Genomic DNA, 18,188 nt, shown 5'->3' on the forward strand with positions numbered 1-18,188 from the left:
TAAGTGTTAAGTTGAAATTAATATATAAATAAATAAATAAAGTTTTTTTGTACGTTAGACACAATTACATATTTGGCCTATTTCACTTTATTTGCAACGGTTGATTTTGTCCCATTATTAAGTGTCTAATCAAGTGAGAAATATGTTTTATTGATGGGGGTGGCTTTATTATTTGAAGTATTCATTCGTGTTTTTTTTTTCGTATGGTGAAACTGTTTAAATACATATCGTAGTAATATCATAGTAATAGTACAAAAGTAAAATGTGTTAGCGTCCAGTATTTAGTTGATGAATTGAAACGACTTCGGCAAACAGAAGTGATTAAAAATACCCCGCGTCATAAAAGTGAGTAAAACGAGCCATAATGTTCCTACCAATTTTATGACGCAATCAGACATAAGATAACATTTTGTGTTCTGAAAGTGCTCACAAATTTTTAACTGAATTCACGTAAAATACAATCTCTATTGTAAATGTTTTACGTAAGCTCTTGTGAAAACACAACCTAAACAAAATCCATTTTTTGACCCTTTGATTTTTAGTCACCGTGATCGGGATCATGTGATAAACGATCCAAAAGTGTAAAAAAAATATATATATCTTGATCTTTTCTCGTTAAATTTAGAAATCATTGAAAATTTGTGAATGTGTTATATACCTGCATTTTATAGTGATTTCTAAATACAATACAAAGACTTTCTCTGATCTATGTAGTATATAAATATAAAAACAAATATACAATGAAGAATGTATTTTACGGGACATTTTATTGCATAAGTTCATAATTAATATTTATATATTTTCATCATTCAGATATGATATCGATGAAGTCCTGGATCCTGTTTCTGCTGGTCTTCATGTTATGAGGCCTTTTGAACAGTGTTTCACACACATGCTTTGTGCTGTTTCCACTGTTGCTAATGCTATTACTGTAGCGCCACTTAGTGGTAAAAGAGCCAACTACAGCAGTGCGTCATATTTTAGACTCAGACTTCTCCTTCTCTTTATTGATTCCTTTTGGATGACTCCCACAAGGAAATTGGATTTCCAGCAGCTTAAATTAAGTATAAGATAAACAAATAACTCTTAGCTAAATAAATATAGAAAGTGAACAATAAACAGTTAACAATAAACTCTTAGCTAAATAAATATAGAAATTGAACAATAAACAGTTAACAATAAACTCTTACCTAATATAGAAGGTAAACAATAGACAGTAAACGATAAAATCTTAGCTAAATATATATAAAGTAGAGATTAGAATACAAGTAAAATAAAAATAAGTGAAGTGTAGAGAACTGTATAGAGGATAAATATAGATAAATAAAATATATAGTACTGTATCTGGTATTGTGTTTTATACAGTGGATAAATGACCTTAGCGGCAATTAGCAGTTAAATTAAATTATTTCACTTAAGTGGTGGATTAAGTTATTGCACAACAAAGAAGAAGAGTGTCCAGGTATGTATGAGTATTAATTATAAATTTCACAGTGAGTGGCTACCGCTCCTTTGTGTGTTGTCTTTTTTTAAACTTGCGCTATGGTCACTATGTCCAGGTTATAATCTTACGTTTGACGTATGGATTGATTCTATACCAGCAGTATATTCTACTTTTATCCACCATGCAGTTTAACTGGAGCACCCTGGGGTCAAGTGTCTCACACAAGGGCGGCTGGATGATACTTGTAAGGGGAAGAGCATTCATCTTTCACTTTCCGTGTCTGTACAATATTCTCCTGCAAACTCTTCAACTGTAACGGCTTCTCCCGCCTGTATATGCAGACACTTTCTACAGGGAGCTGCCTTGGATGGGTGGATGGATGATGGATGGATAGATGGAAGGATAGATGTGACATATTTTTAATGTATAGTGATACAATCCGTTGCCATTATCCGTGCCTTCAGTATGCCTTCAATTCAATCTGGTTTAGACCTTAATCTGTTACAGACTGGGTGCTGAATTATCATTAATCCACAATATTCCATATAAATATTGAGTGAGTGTTTAGTCAATCAATTCTTCTCCTGATCATACATCTTCTCACAGCTTAAAGTGAGGAACCAACTAAGTTGTTAGTGTTTTTGAAAGTGAAATTTCATCACGCTAAGTGCAACAAAGCAACTTTAAGCAGCAATGTGAAAAGATTGTGAGAATGTTGTGACTGCAGACTCAAATCAGCTGAAACAAACTGGTTAACAGTTAAGTTGTAATAGTGAAGTTGTTTCGCATGTTGGAGCAGAACATCATGGTGGCTGATTCTTTTCCTTCTAACTGCTTTTCTTCACGTTCATATCTTCTTTGTGATTGCATCTCGACTTGCTCAGCTAACCGTTTATTTGTCTTACCCTCTCCAGGAAAAGCTGTAGTGAACATATAGGCTGTGGCTGTGCCGTCCATAGTACTTGTAATAGAGGCTCAAGGTGAATGGTGTTATCCTAGTTTTGGCCAGCAGGTGGCAGATTGAGATCACCTGTTGCACAAGTTCTGCACTCATGTTCATCTACTGTATAGTGTTATTAACTTGCACGTTCTGTTTTCAGTATATCATTTATGCAAGAGATGATTATCTCAGTCTATTATAAAGTGCATCCACTTGTTTTTAATAGTCAATAACAGCATAAGTATGTTAAATTGTTCCCACTGGCACATTTACCCTTGCATTCATGAATGTGCCTGTCAAATCTGTAGAGAAATAAATTGATCCAAGGAGAGTTTACTATGATTAATCAATATTCATTTTTTTTAAAGAATTCACAAAGATAGTCAACGATGCAATTTTGACTTGGGTTCAAGTCCATGAAGGTTGAACCCAAACGCTCCGTCCGTCCGCTGGAAAGAATCTTGAGTCACATCATCAGATTTTAAAGTTTTATTTTTTTCATTTATCTTCAAAAAAGCAAGAAAATATACTCTTTTCTTCCAGAAATAATAAATATACAATATTTCTTTATGAACAAAATGCACAATTTACAAAAACAAAAGTGGCGCCCGAGTGCTCCACCTCCTACACAGTACTGTTTGACTGGATGCATTCACCATTTATCACAGAGTTATAACTGTTATTAGTATGTTCTACTCTCATTATTAATGTCTTTTTTTTTAATATACAGTATTACCGTGTTTTTATCAGGTAGAAAGTTCCACCACACAAACTACTGTTTGTTATTCTACCATAATACTTTCAAGAGGGTCCATGACTCCAACATCGTCCGTTTGTTGCTCGTGTCGAGGCTGAGAGTTTATTTTGAGACGTTTGGGCGACTCTGGAGCTGATCCTCGCTGTAGGTGGAGGCTGACCATCCTTATTGAGCACATTCCCCTGCTCCGGTGTGGAGGCAGTAGTGTCTGTAGTGTTTGTCTGTGAGATAACGCTGTCCTCTGGTCAGGAGGTGAGCAGCATGTGTGATAACAGCCAGGTTAAAACACAAGACAGCGCCAGTGTGCCGTGCACCGAGGCCGGCTGGGCTGAACTGGGGCTGGGCGGGGTGGAGTGTGCTGGACTGGGATGTTGCACCGGGGCGGAGGTCTCCATCCGCCTCTGCTGCTCTTGATGCGTCATCGGAGGCTCCACCGTCACGTAGCCGTTGATGATCCTCAGATTGGGCGGTGGAGTCGTGCTGGAGGAGAGAGGACAAGAAATCACTGTTTAGCTCAAATGTGTGTTTGGATTTGGACTCTATCATATCTAATATGTTGCAGAAGCAACCAACCCGATGATTTTCACTTCTTTTGACACACAGATCTTACTTCTAACTATAAAGCCAGGAATGTGTCTGTATGTTGATATGTCAAGAACCGCTCATCTGATCTACTTTACACAGGCTTTTTGCTGGGGAACCCAAGTGCTCTGACACATTCAGTATAAAAACACTTGTAGACCTCCACTAGTCAAAGCAAGCGACTTGTGAGATTAGGCATGATGGAGAAGGCTAATAGGAAAGGACAAGTGTGGATAGACGATAGTTTTTCCTAACTGAGAATATTCCTAGCTCTATTGGTAGAAGAAGTAGACCTCAAAACCTTTTCTCTGAAGTCAAGCTTTTAACAATAAATCGTAAAAAACTATCAATATTGCACGGACACCCTTGAATGTTGTGTTTGCGAACAGTTAGAGCTGAAAATCACTAAAGCAAATTGATGCGAACAGATATCTCACCTATCCCCGATGCGAACCCACAGGTCACTGAAAAGGCGGGGCCTCCCGTGGCCGCGGTTCGCTTTGCGAGGCCGCTTGTGGCGTCCGAATTCCTCCAGCTGGCTCAGGCTGTCGGGGAGCAGAATGTGAGGCAGCTCCTCGTCTCCGGGGCCGGGCATGTTCTCTGGGTAGTCCAGCTCCAGCTCTGGTGGGCCGGTCCCCCAGCTGTCAGCAGATGTTGTACTGGTGTCGGGGTCCTCCTTGCTGGGGCGCGATGCAGCCTCTTTAGGTGGTTTGCTCCTGGAGCAGGAACAAAAGGGATAGAAAGGATATGGAGTCAGTTCATACTCATGGAAAGTCTCCTCAGGATTTATTTGGACCATATGAATCCTCGCTGTATCCAAAGATATCTGACTTATAGATGGAAAATGTTTTTTTTTGTGCTGATTTGAATTGAAAACTAGACTTTCCCATCAAACGTTATTAGTCATCGTTTCTGACCACTCTATTGCTTTCCTATTAACTTAATCTCATCATAATCTCTTGATTTCAGTCAAGGACACGGATTGCTCTATAAAACGCCTTACCGAGTGGCAGAAATACCCAGAATGCAACACTAGAGCCCATAGCAGACCACCCAGAATCGCCAGCTCTTTGAAAAACCTTCGCCATACTCTCTCTCTTTATGCACACATTACTCACTCTTTCTCCTCTCTTGTTCTTTAACTGTCAATATGGCTCCCATGTGACTTTGTGAGTCAAGGTAGATCAAAAAGAGCCTTCTGTGCACTTCACACGGTGAAAACGAGCTGTGGAAAGTCCAAAATACAGGATTTCCCACGCTCACGTCAAACGTTGATTTTACAAAATCATATTGCTAAACGTGATATGGATCGTAGGTCTAAGTGTAGACATGAAAACCCCCTTCGATCGGGGTGATGATGGCTCCTGCATTCAAGCTACCGTAGATCCAAACCCACCTCAGTTCAGCTCCGTCGCTCATATAATTATACCCTCTTTAAGACCTTTTGCCATTCGGTCCGACATACTCCAGGTATGAGGCTAACGTCTTGCATAAACGCCTCTCTTTCAGCCATCTTGTGGTGTCCCCCCCCCCCAGCATGTGTAGATGAAAATGCGTTACCTTAATGTTCTTATTTTTATCTCATACTAATATTCCTTTCTCTTGTACTCATCAAATGACCTTTTCGTCTTCTCCCTTCCTGAACTGTCTCCGAAACATCCTTATCTCACATTGATTGATCAAGGCCACACCTTTTGTCGTCTCAGGATGTCTCTTCCTCTTGGATGAGACATGTATTGCATCAATGCAAATCCACTAATCCCACCTTCTTCTTTGTTCTCCAGATAATTCCGTCTAAAACTCTCTGACTAGCCCCACTCTTGTCGGAAAGGCAACGCTCTAACTTCCTTTTTCCACTGTCAATGATTAAACCAGCCACAGAATTCGACCTGGAGAGTTTTCACCCACACATGCCACCTTGTATCAGGGAGCTAACGGCGTCTTTAGCACATGTGTAAGCGTGCGGTGGTGTGGTCGCGTGTTAGTGCGGCGTACGCAAGTGTTTCGCGACCGCAGTTAAGTCAGTCCACTTGTCGGCTTTTCACCCAGAACCACTGGCTAAAGCCCACAACTCAAGGGCGGAGGGAGATCGGGAGGTGGCGTTTACAGACGTAGTTCACAGGGCGAAATGTGTAGAAACCCCAGCTGGGTGTACGGGGATTACATTATTTTTTTTTTAAATGGATGCCTCATGTTGTTTCTAATGTTGGCCTGATTCAAGTGGCTTTCTTTCATATTTTATGGGACCGTGGATCAGCCACCTAGGTGTAAAGGGAGCTGCTCTGATCTAAGGAATGGGCACACACACATGTGCACAGAGGGATTGTGGGGAGGTTTCTGTGACGCCAGCCCCTCTGTGTGAGGTTAAGTGCACCGTGCAACGCTCCACTCGCCCCGCACACTCGTGTTTGTGTTGACCTTGGTACCAGTGGCTGCTGAGAACAGGCAGAACCACCGCTGGCAGCTCGCCCCCTTGGCAGCCAGGAGAGAGGGAGGGAGGGAGGGAGGGAGTTGATGAGGTACAGTATCAAAGGATTCCTGCATAGCTTAGCTTTATTTGTTACAGAAACCAATTTGGACCGTATCAGCATCGCACTTCAATAAATCTACAGAGGTTAAACAGCTCAAGTTGAGGGAGAGAATAAGACAGCTGTGGACTGGCCGTAGATGATGGATGTCCACATGTATCTGCACGCCTGCCAGAACGTGCACGAATGAGCTGTTTCTGCAGTGTTATTATTGTGATGCAGAGCATCGAACAGACTCTTTGTCTTTTTTTCCGTTCACCATCTTGTCAGGAGCAAGCCGTGATTGACAACCTGTTACACTCGTCTCTGCTTACTCACTCTGTGACTGGCTCTTGGTGATCCGGGGGCACGTGGGCGATCTCGTAGCCCTCCCTCCTCAGGATGTCCAGCACGCTGTGGTTCCCCAGGAAGTGACCTAACAGTAGACAGACGGGCCAAAGAAGTCAGAGGTCAAAGATAAGCAAGACGAGGTGAAAGGCAGTTTTGAGCTGACGTCTGAACGACTAAATAGAACCTGAAGAAAACAGTAGGGATGTCCCGATCTCATTTTTTAGCTTCCGATCCGATTCTGATATTTTCATATAGGTTCCGATCCCGATATTTCCCGATACCGGTTTTCCGATACCGATTTCCGATATCACTTTTTGTGTTGGCAAACGGCATTTAATTTTGCGTACATTAAGAAATAGACAGGCATTCAGGCTGTGCTCAATGGCTTTTATTCTCTCACTATCACAAATAAGATAATAAAAAAATCGGATCTCTCATTCAGTTCCCTTTATTCTGTTAAATAGGATTTTGGTTGTTTAACATGCCAGTAATTGTTCAACATCGTTAGACGTCCCCCCCCAACCAAAGACGATATTTATCCATCTAAAGGGTACTTACACTACACACTGTGTCAGTTAGAGTCCCGCTGGAGACAGACAACACACTCAGTAATGACCCCACATTGTCAGCAGTCAACCCCCTCTTTCCATCACCTCATATGTGATTCCTCTAGACTGACATCAAACATGCGGGTCCCGGCCCCTCGCTGATAAAAGCTTCTTTTTTTTCATCATTCCTCCCATCAGCCGATAATCCTGCGCGTCACTCAACCCAGCAATAAGCAGTAATGTAGCCTGACATCACCCCGACTACACACACACCCCAACAGAAGAATTCACATGGAAAGATATTGTGCACACGCAGGAATTCACACACACACACACACACACACACACACACACACACACACACACACACACACACACACACACACACACACCTCGGCTCTCTCCTGCAGCTTATTAACAACACGTTGACAATATTCAAACCTCTTACTGTTTTTTTTTTTTTGTCAGTCCTTCTACTCCCACTCAGCTCCTCACCCCCCCACTGCCAATTTTATCATTATAATGTTCCTGATCATTCCTGAGAGTCAAAGGAGGAGGCACGCCGTGTTACACTTTCTTGGCAGCCGAGTTCAAAGGCAGAGCCGGGAAAGGCTGCGGAGCGAGAGGAGGCTTCTAACAACGGAGCGTCGGTGAGATCAGTGGAGATTACGGAGTGGAGCGTGTGAGTGTTGGTCAAGGTGCTTTGTGTTATATTTAGGGGTGAGTATTGGCAAGAACCTCACGATACGATACGTATCACCATACTTTGGTCACGATACGTATCACGATATCACGATATAAATAAAGATGAAAACACAAAGTACCTGTATATGTACATCAGATGATATTGATCACAGGACAAATTGAGTCAAAACTATTTCATTACAAAACAGCCTCTCCATTTTATTAATTCATGAAATTCACTGGAATAAATATTGAAAATAAAAAGTACTGCATTCACAACGCGTCTAAACATGAATCTTTTCTTTTTATAAATCGATCTTTGGAGTTGAAAAATCGATATTGTATTGGGTGGCAAAGTATCGCGATATATTGCCGTATCGTTACCCACCCCTAATTATATTACATTGTACATGTATGCAGACTAGACCACATCACAATTGCAGAAATGAGGAAGCATACTTTTTCAGGGTAAGGGCACTTAAACTACGACAGTTATAAGTGATCTTGTCAATGTAATTTGTGAGGTTCTTTTTCTCATTTCCGACTTTAATCTTTCCAACTTTTTTTTGTTTTTTACTACTGAGCTATTGTACCATTTGCATACATGTAGCTAACATGTAGCTTGAGCACTGCTGTACCTAATCACAGCCTCACTAGCATGTCTGTTCTTAATCTCATTTTACTAACAACAGTTTGGCAAATTTAAATGTAGTCGGTTCGTGAAACTGCAAAATAAAGTTGAGTTATTTATTAACGTAACATAGTCATTAGAAGCCTGTAATACTGACTAACTTAACATAGTAATATATGAGAAAATCGTGCTAAATATAATTACTGCCAATAGGAACGCCTCTCTTCTCCTCCCTTTGCTTTCATCCCATTCTCCTTAAAAAGACTCCGGCTCATTCAGTGAATGCATGCTGACAGATCAGCCACCCTCATATCTGTGTCGAGCAGCCTTTCCATTCATTTCTGCAGAGAGGAACGCCTCCTGCGTGGTCGGCCCGGTGTGAGGTCAAGCTGTTTGATGTGCTGACTTGATTTCCTCTGCCGTGATGCATCACACACACAGACACACGTGTGTGCGTGTGTTTGTTTATATGATGGAATTGTAGTTTTTCTGCCAGATGACCACATGTTTTTCATTTCTCAAACACACCTGCTGTAAATCTGACATTCTTTAAGCATTCGATCTGCTGAGGATCCCTGTCAGTAAAGTTGTTTCCAGAATGCTGTAAACACGCACCCCGTCCTTAAACTACATACGGTATCCACAGACAAACAGGTCAGCAGTGCAAACGCTTATATCTGCACAAAAACGGTCGTTCTCTGGGTGAAAAACACCCTTTTCTCAAATAGTTTGAACTTAAATTGAGGGATTGAACAGTTCTCTTCTCTCTCTTTCTCTCTCTGTGTGTGTGTGTGTGTGTGTGTGTGTGTGTGTGTGTGTGTGTGTGTGTGTGTGTGTGTGTGTGTGTGTGTGTGTGTGTGTGTGTGTGTTACAGATAATAGATCTAGTGTGTTTATTTTCAGACTATCCAGACAGTAAACACTGTGGTACTTCTGAAGCAGACAACCGGCCCAACAACCGGCTCCATCAGCCAAGACGTAATGAGAGGTCAGCTGACTGCTAAACACTACAAAACGTGCTGCTGCTGTGTTTACTGAACGATCTCATCCATGGCATTTTTTACACAAACATCTCCGTCTCGAAACCAAGTAAAAGAGGAACAATGGAAGTCATCATAACGAATGTAAAATAAACTATTATGTACAGAAACGTCTGCTGATTCCATACGACATACTTATTATATTCAGCTCGTGCTTTATAGACTGTACTTTTCTGTTTCCTACTAACTTTAAATGAACATTGACCACATGCCTTTAGAAGGCCTCCGCCAATTACTTTTTTACAATGAGAAGGCCAACTATTATTCAAAGATATAATACTTTATTTTTTCCTTGTGCTTCATCACCACCATTAGCACATTGTTTTGATGCGTTGCAGCTGGGAGCCGTTTCTCCGTTTCCATGATAAATGTTTTTATGGTTATGTTTAGGCACTCAATCAGAGCCTTTGGTTAAGGTTAGGAAAAGATCGCGGTCTTGGTTAATTATTGAAAACGTCTACAAAGTGACTTGAAGCACAATGACAGGACGTCTTTACTTCCTTCCTCACGGTTAATCGAAACCACAGACTTTCCCCTCGAAGCTTAATCAAAGAGAGCTGGTTGCCTAAACCTCACCACGAGCTGGACTCGGGACGCTCCGATGTCAAAGTGTGTGTTCGACTGTGGACGTCAAAAGCACACTCTGAAACGGAAGTAGGAGCGTTTCGGCTTTTTCCGTACTGTAACCATTCCCAGTTGAAAGCCAATATTTGCTCGGTTTACAGTTACATTAAAGCAAATCCTTTTGCAAAGGAGGGCGAGCTGAGGATGTAGCACGATACAGAGCGACGGAGGCCTGTGTTTCCACACACACTTCTTGTTAGATGGATTTCATGATATTATTGGTTGAAACTGGTTGGTATAGTTTAAGTGAGCCCACAGGAAGAAAGACTGGATCTTTTTTTATTTGTAAAAATGTTGGTTGCATGTGTTAAATAGGTGCACTTTATAGTCAGATGTGAACTAGACTTATCCTTATTGATCTCTTTGGGATGACTCCAGCAAGGACATTGGATATCCAGCAGTTTACAAAAACTTAGCGAAATAAATATACAAAGTAAACAATAAACTCTTAGCTAAATATATGTAAAGTAGAGATAAAATACAAGTAAAAAAAAATAAAAAATAATCAAATTAAATAAAAATAAAATATATAAACATTAAAAAAATAATAAAAAGTCATTTTTAAGCTCAAAACAATCAGCTCAAAACATACTTAATATGAATCTGTAGTACGCATTTGGGACGAAGCTTCAGTCTTTATCATCGTGTACATCAAAGTGTTTTAACCTGCAGAGTGATGTGTGCTTTAGTTTTTGTGGTAAATGTGGCTTTGAACCACTTAGAGCCACTTTCACATACGACCCGACCCTCCCATCATTCCTGCCGCCCTGCTGTCATCACTCCAATAAAGCAGATATGCCCTCAATGTTTTCTCTGCTTTAAAAAGAAAAAGAGATCCGGGAGCGACCGTGACTTTTTGCAGTGTGTAGATTACCTTACAGGGTGTTCCCCCTCATGTGGGAACAGAGTTAATGACCCAGTTACTCCGTGGTTTAATAACCTCTCATCCTGATTTCCACCTTCAGTAGCGACTTGTACTTCTTCCCCCTGTCCCTCTGTGTTTACTGTAGCCACCTCTATTCTCTTTTTGTCTGTGACCGTGTCTTTTTAAAGCTTCCGTGCTGGTCGAATTGTCGCTTTGGCTCTTAGTTTATCTTTCTGTCCATCAGGTTTCCCTCTCCTCTCTCTCCATGCCAGCTCATGTATGAAAGCAATAGAGTTTTGTAGCAACCGGAGGTGTTGCAGCGCCTCCCTCTGGGTGCCATGTCAGCACTCCTCTCCTCTTACTCCTACCCAGCCTGGGCCTAACTCCCTCTATCTCTCTCCATCACACTCTCACGCTGCCTCCCTTTTATGTCTAGTCATCCTCTCCTTCCTACATCCTGCTGGACAACCGCCGAAGAGCAGAGTCAGAGCCGGTCGTAGTTCAGGAGGAGAATGGAAACAGAGAGGCAGTTAAGTATTTGATGATGGGTCCCAAAAAAAATTAAGAAAACGTGCAGGAAGAGAGTTATTTTTTCAGTTTTGCGCAAACAAATGTGTTTGCAATTACGCTGTGTAAACAGTGGATCAACTGATGCACGCTTGTGGAATAGAAAACATCCCACGTGGCTTGCAAGCAGACCACCTCACATGAAAACTGCAATCAGAGCACAAACGGGAAGGAAAACAACGAGCGGAAACCGCGAGGGAGGCGAGTGGAAATGGTCAGTTTACTGGTGGATTGAGTGAATAAAACGAGGACGGACGGGACGGATCGATAACGGAGAACGGCTGGAGGGCGTGAAGAGAGATAGATGGGGAAGCATTAGCGTTGATGTATATACAGCACCCAGCCAGAATGCATGCTGGGTGCTGTTGCTACATTCTGGTCCAAACAAACACAAGCTGTTGCCTTCCAGGCATTCGAACAAACGGATGAAACGGGGACGGGAGGATGAGGGAAAAGAGAGAGAATACAGTACAGAGAGTTAAAAAAAAAAAAACGACTTTACAGTTGACAAGGGCATGTTTCAACTTTCTCACTTTTGTGTGTGCGTGCGCAGGCTGAAACCATGGGGAAATTTCCTCTCATCTCCATGTGTGTAGGTGTCAAATGGGTGACAAATGAAAGGAAAAACTAATATGTAAGGTGTTGGACCACCATGAGCCACCAGAACAGCTTCGACGCTGTCTCCACTCCACTGGAGGTATTTTTATATATATATATATACTTCTGTGTTAAATCACAGACCCACTGTTTTAAAAACAGAGTGGTCACTATGCCACTGTTATGATCGTAACTCTATATGGGAGAAGAACACCTTGACTAAGGCCACAGGGCTAAATGAAGGGTCAGTTGGGTTGTAACATTCAGCTTTAAAGTCCTCACCTGCTAATTTGCTAATTGTTGTAACTTTTACCTGCGTGTGGGGAAAGTCTCCCTGACTCCTCCCACCGACCACTTCCACTCTTTCCTTGAACAACAAATGAGTAATGCAACAAAGATTTTAATAGGCCCAGCGTCCCGCGCCTCGCTGTGCGTTTCCATTTCCACTTTTACAGTGCTGGGATCCCGCTATAAATCACACAGCAGCCTTTGGATTAACGGAGCGGAGCCGGAGAAACAACTACCCATGGCACTTCAGAAATACTTGAACCGTTGCCTTGAAAACGGAGCGCCGCGTTCACTTCATGTGTAAACTTAATAAAGCGGGATGGTAAATTCCACCTCTCGGCTCCGGGTTTGCAGAAGGGGAATAATGGCAATCTAATGGATTCCCCTCGCCCTCCCACATCTCTCCCTCATTCCTCATCTCCGTGATGACTTCACTTCCTGGTTGACGGGGCAGTTCTGGTCGCCGTTCTCGTCAAATACGGAGATCAAGAGAGAGTTGGACGGGGATCAGATCCGGAGACCTGACACCGGTCCGTGTCAGAAAGGCTGGAAGCCGGGCTCAGTGGTTCAGTGTTCGAAAAGCTTTAAAGTGATTCCCCACATTTCAATATTTTAGACTGCGTGAGCTCGACGCTGCAGTCTGCAAATCCTCATCGTAGGCAAGAGAAAGTGGGTGAGGTGAGCGAAAAAATAAGGGTGGAGAGAGAGAGATGTTTGTTTTTGTTCCCGTCAGACTGGGTCTTAAGCATACGTCCCTGCTGAGACGAGAGGGGTGTAGGAAGCAGCTGGTCAAAAGTGGAGACACACACACACACACACACACACACGTGATGGTATCCTAACGCAGCTCTGTTCTCATGGCGGCCTTTATCTCTCGCATCTCATTCTTGCACGTCGGTTCATTTCCTGTCCTCCACCCTTCAGTGAAAGCTGCGGTTAAGAAGGAGGCACATTGACTTTTCATGTGAGCAGGTAGAAAATAGGCCGACTCTCGTTATGAAACACAAACGCTTACATGCATGTTGTCTTGTTTATGTGTCGATGACGTGGTGTGCATGTGTGTGTGTGTGTGTTGCTGGCATACATTACGCAGACATGCTGCCCAGCAGGCATGAGTGTAGGCTGCATGTACTCGTGCTTGTGAGTAACCGTGAATGTGTTTCTCAGGACCAGAGGCCGGCTGGTTTTCATTCCTGCCATTTAATCAGGGTCTGATTTACACCTGGGAGACCAGGTGAATGCAATTACCGACCAAGTAGAGAAAACCAGCAGCGCTGAAGGTCCCAACAAGACCTTTGTATTGTTTTGTTCTTTGGTCTACACTTGTTTTTTTGTGCAGGCAGGGCAGTGAGGCATCCATGTGTTTATGAAATGTAGCATTAAACATCTTGGCTCTGAAGAGGCTCCGGGATGTTCTTTCAGTCGCTAATGAAGCGTGTAATCTTTGAGAAAGCAAATGAGCTGTGTTGATTTCATGAGAGGTCGGAATCCAATCCAGTCACCATGAAACGTTTCATGCAAAGTCGTGTCTGGTTTTATGATACAAACTAAATGTGTGTTTCACTATCAAATACACGTGCACTGTAGAGCCCGACCGACATATCGGCGGGCCGATATTAGGCATTCTCCAATCTATCAGTATCTGCATTTATAACGGCCGATAAATGAATATTTTAAAAATAAAATAAAAACAGACGAAACACCCTTATAGAACTTAACAGAATTTGTCTCCAGTCTTGTTGGAAGTTATATTTACGAGGCTTACCAAGTCTTTTAATACTGGTAACTTTGTGTTTGGTTGTTGTTGTTATTGTGTTTTTGTTCAAAGGACGTTAAGTTTTATATCTTAAGTTTGTATTTTTATACATTTTATTTATCAGAACTTTAATATATTTTGATGTTCTTCTGTTCCCTTGTGACTATAAAATAAACAAGTTTATTTATTAATTTATTTTAAACTGCATTATCATATTATTTTAGTGAAGACTCATAAATAACTACAAATAACTAATGTTAGGGAAATCTGTTAATGTTTTGTTACGCGTTTCTGAAGAAAAAAAATATCGGCCGATATATCGGAATATTGGATTTTTAAATCAACAAGCATTTGTATCGGCCTTCAAAATCCTTTATCGGTTGGGCTCTAGTGCACTGTACAATTAAACGTATAGTTTAAAGTGTGCACCTTAGTCGGCTGCTGCTCGGAGTGGCGTTTTCACCCTTGTGGATGTTGATGCGGGACAGAAGTAGCTATGTGTTGCACACACACACACCATCACCCTGCAGCCGACAACGCCGGCCTCTCGGCCGAATCGCATTCCGTTTAAAAATACATTTAAATGCGTGCTAAGTCCAAACTGTCAGTAGGAAAGCACTAATAATATATCTCTGTCCCTCCCACTTCCATCCGTCTTCGCTGCAGAGCCGAAGACGACACATGACGCGCATACATGGCATCGCCGCCACTTCATTAAAACGTCCCCGTGCCATGCCGGGGAGAGGACGGCGTGAAGCCACGGAGACGCAGCGAGACAGCAGCGAGGTGTGGCGTCGCTTTTAATGAAGACGAGACAGCAGCAGATGGAAAGGAGCAGAGAGAGAGAGATAGCGGTTTAAGATGGATGAGCTGGCAGAGAGACAGGTAGAAAGATGGAATTAGAGCTAAAGACCAACTGGAGAGCAGGCAGCAGACAGATGAGTAGAAAAAAAAAGGGCTGAGAAAAGCAGATATGCACTAAGAGGGGAAGAGACACAGTGACATGTACGCCAAGAAAGGCTCTCTCCCTCCGTCATCACTTCAACGCCACAACACCACAAGCGACTGCAAAACACATGGGCCCACTCCGCCTGCACAATGGGCTATTATGGGTGAATAAAAAAAACCTACTCTCAGACTAAAGTGGCTCAGATTTAAAACAAACAATGCTAAATGCGTATTTTTGACAGTAACTACTCTTTCTGGTGATAAATATCTCAGAAGATCACATGACTTCGTCTCGCAAACATACGTGTGAAGTGGTGTCTCGGCCGTGGCAGCGGCAGGAAATTCCACGGGATGTTTTCAATAAGGCTGGGCGGTGGCGGCGGCGGCAGCCGGGGAACTGGCAAATAGAAACCTGCTGAAGCACACTGCAGAGCTGCGCCGACACGCCGCCGACCCTCGGGGCGCTCGGCCACTCTTCGGGTTCCGTGATATCTCGGTGTGATCTGTACTCGTGGATGGAAAATGGCAGTGTGTGTTGTTGTTGGAGAGACTGAGAATGCATGTTTTGCTGAGAGGCTTGCATCTGTTTATAATAGCAACAGAACAAGTGTCCAATATGCAACGTGTGTGCAAGCACGCTTTCCACCCCTCGCCGCCATCATCTGGCACTGCGGTGTCACTCTGTCCTCGCGGGGGAAACGGTGATGCGTTGCCCATGATTGGTCCCCATTACATTATAGTGATGGTGAACAGCAGTGGTGTAAGAAGGATGGGATATGGGTGCTAGAGCCAGAATCAACCTTATTTCTGGAGATAATTTCCCTTCTTCCTTTGCTCCCTGTCTTTATGCTGTATAGATTAGGTGTATTTTTCTTTTATCCATCCATCCATTGTCTACCGCTTATCCTGTATTCAGGGTCACGGGGGGGCTGGAGCCGATCCCAGCTGTCATTAGGCGAAGGCAGGGTACACCTGGACAGGACGCCAGTCTATCACAGGGCCTATTTTTCTTTTATAAAGAAGCATTTTATGGAAGTAATCTATTCCCTCATTCTGGGAAAGATGAACCGATGAGGGCGGAGTTGTGTTTTAGACTTTTGTTTCGTTGTAAGAAGGCTGGAAGAAGATGGACAAAAGAAGCAAATGAGCTCATGAGCACTCGGCGCTAATATCACCTTGTATAGCCGTTATGGTTCATCGTGTTCCGAAGGCCCGTTCCTCTGACGTTTTTTTCCTGCAGCTATGACGAAGGTCTGACCCACCCTACTCTACATCTGGTCGGCTTACACTGACTGATGTTCTTACCTTAAAACTAACTAATCATGCCTAATCATGAGCTATTTGCTTATTGCACGGAGAGTGTGTATTTTCGGAACAACAGCTGTTTGTTTTTCGGGATAATGGGCTTTCGGATCCAATGAGACATTTTCCTACTATTTGGGTATTGGAATACTTAGACTCCAACCAAATTAACAAGCAACTATAGTGAGGCTACGTAGTTACCCAGAGCTGCAGGATGAAGTGATAAGGCTGATTATTTCTAACCTTATGCACTCATTTGATGGCAATGGTAATAAAATATATGGACTTTTTTGGATCTAGCGTAGGCTTACGGTAATGTACACTCACTGCATAATAATTCAAAAATACATTCTGCATTGCTAACTGAAATATGACTATAACATGTGAAACCGAGAGACTCGAGTTAAGTGAGTTATTTCTGTGAACCATCGATATCATAAAGTCCTGGCCCAACCGAGAGAGTAATACTGCTCAGTCAGTCTCTTTTATACTGCCTGGGGTAATTCAATTATGCGTTCTGGAGCTCTCTCACGTCTGTAATTTGTATTAATAACCCGTTGGTGAAAGTGCAGAAAATAAAGAATGTCTGTTACAACATATGTGTGCAGGACGGAGGGGAAAATGTGGAGGAAAAAGAGAAATTGCCTGCCTTAACAAGTACAAAAGCATACATTTTGCACTTGAAAGTACTTATGCTACAGGAAAGTGTAGGTGTACAGCGGGAGGAAAGGGGGGAGGCTGGGAAGTAAGGTGCTGAGCTGAGCAGAGATGGATTTCCTGCCTGAACCACTTTATACACACGTCGTATAGTTTAATTACCCTGTGAAAAAACTCCTGGACCGGACTACGACATCGGTAACTCTAGAGGGCCTTGACCTTAACGCTGCCCCGGCTCTTTCCCGACAGCCCTGTTTTCCTTCTGCACTCTGGACATGGTTCAGGCTGGAAGTGAGGGGTCCAAGGGAAAGGCGGCTAGAGGGGCCATTAATATTTATACGCTATATGGCAGATATGCAACCTGATAAACACAAAATCAGCCACTTGACACAGACAAAAATAGACACAAGTAACAGATTTCAGCGGCCCGTCAGACAAGCTGGATCATCATAAGTTCTGACTATTAAATTTTACACTCCACAAGAACAAGATAGGGACTATGAGCCCGCCGCCCGCAGTTACAGACGTCACGTTAATGTGATGTTTGAGATCTGGCCACAGCGATTGGATTTTATGTGATCGTGTTATTATACGGCCACATTTGGCCTGAAAAATCTCCCCAGGCTGTATTTATTTAAAAAAAAGAATATGCCTGGATAATCTTAACCCTCACACCTCCTCTTTATTTCTCTTCATCAATCAAAACACGTTTTGTGGTGAGATTGCAATCAGACAATAAGCAGAACTCCCTTCACGCAGCAAACCCGACAACTTCCAGAGTGCCTTCTTAAAATCAAGATGAAATCAGATTTGTGGGAGAGTTCGGCGCTGTCACTTAATACGACCTGGCATCATTGGATGATAAAATTTCATGGCTGGTTACGGCCAATGGGAAACTGGGACCGGCGGGGACAGTTATAGGACTGTAAAGACATGAGTCAGCGTCCTAAAGACAGAAATAAGAGATGAGAGAAAGGAAGCTTTGTGAGAGCCTTTTCTTAAAACTATCGTCTACATTCTGAAAATCAGACGAGGGGATTGGGTACGAGCCAATGGGAGCCTTCCGGAGCAATGGCTCCCATTGGTCAATTTCTATGCAGG

General features: G+C 42.7%; 1 protein-coding gene across 1 annotated transcript in view; it reads right to left on the reverse strand.

The window, feature by feature from the left end:
* Positions 1-2,858: 2,858 nt before the first annotated feature.
* Positions 2,859-18,188, reverse strand: part of trabd2b (TraB domain containing 2B) — a 58,729-nt gene continuing 43,399 nt past the window's right edge. The window contains exons 5-7 of the mRNA XM_084010791.1: positions 6,570-6,666; positions 4,161-4,439; positions 2,859-3,621 (exon numbers count right to left, since the gene is read on the reverse strand). Of these exons, the coding sequence (XP_083866917.1) occupies positions 3,387-3,621; positions 4,161-4,439; positions 6,570-6,666 (611 nt within the window). The 3' untranslated portion in view covers positions 2,859-3,386. The remainder of the gene's footprint in view (positions 3,622-4,160; positions 4,440-6,569; positions 6,667-18,188) is intronic.

The sequence above is a fragment of the Eutrigla gurnardus genome (genome assembly GCF_963514095.1).
Source record: "Eutrigla gurnardus genome assembly, chromosome: 6".
In the NCBI taxonomy this organism is placed as follows: Eukaryota; Metazoa; Chordata; class Actinopteri; order Perciformes; family Triglidae; genus Eutrigla; species Eutrigla gurnardus.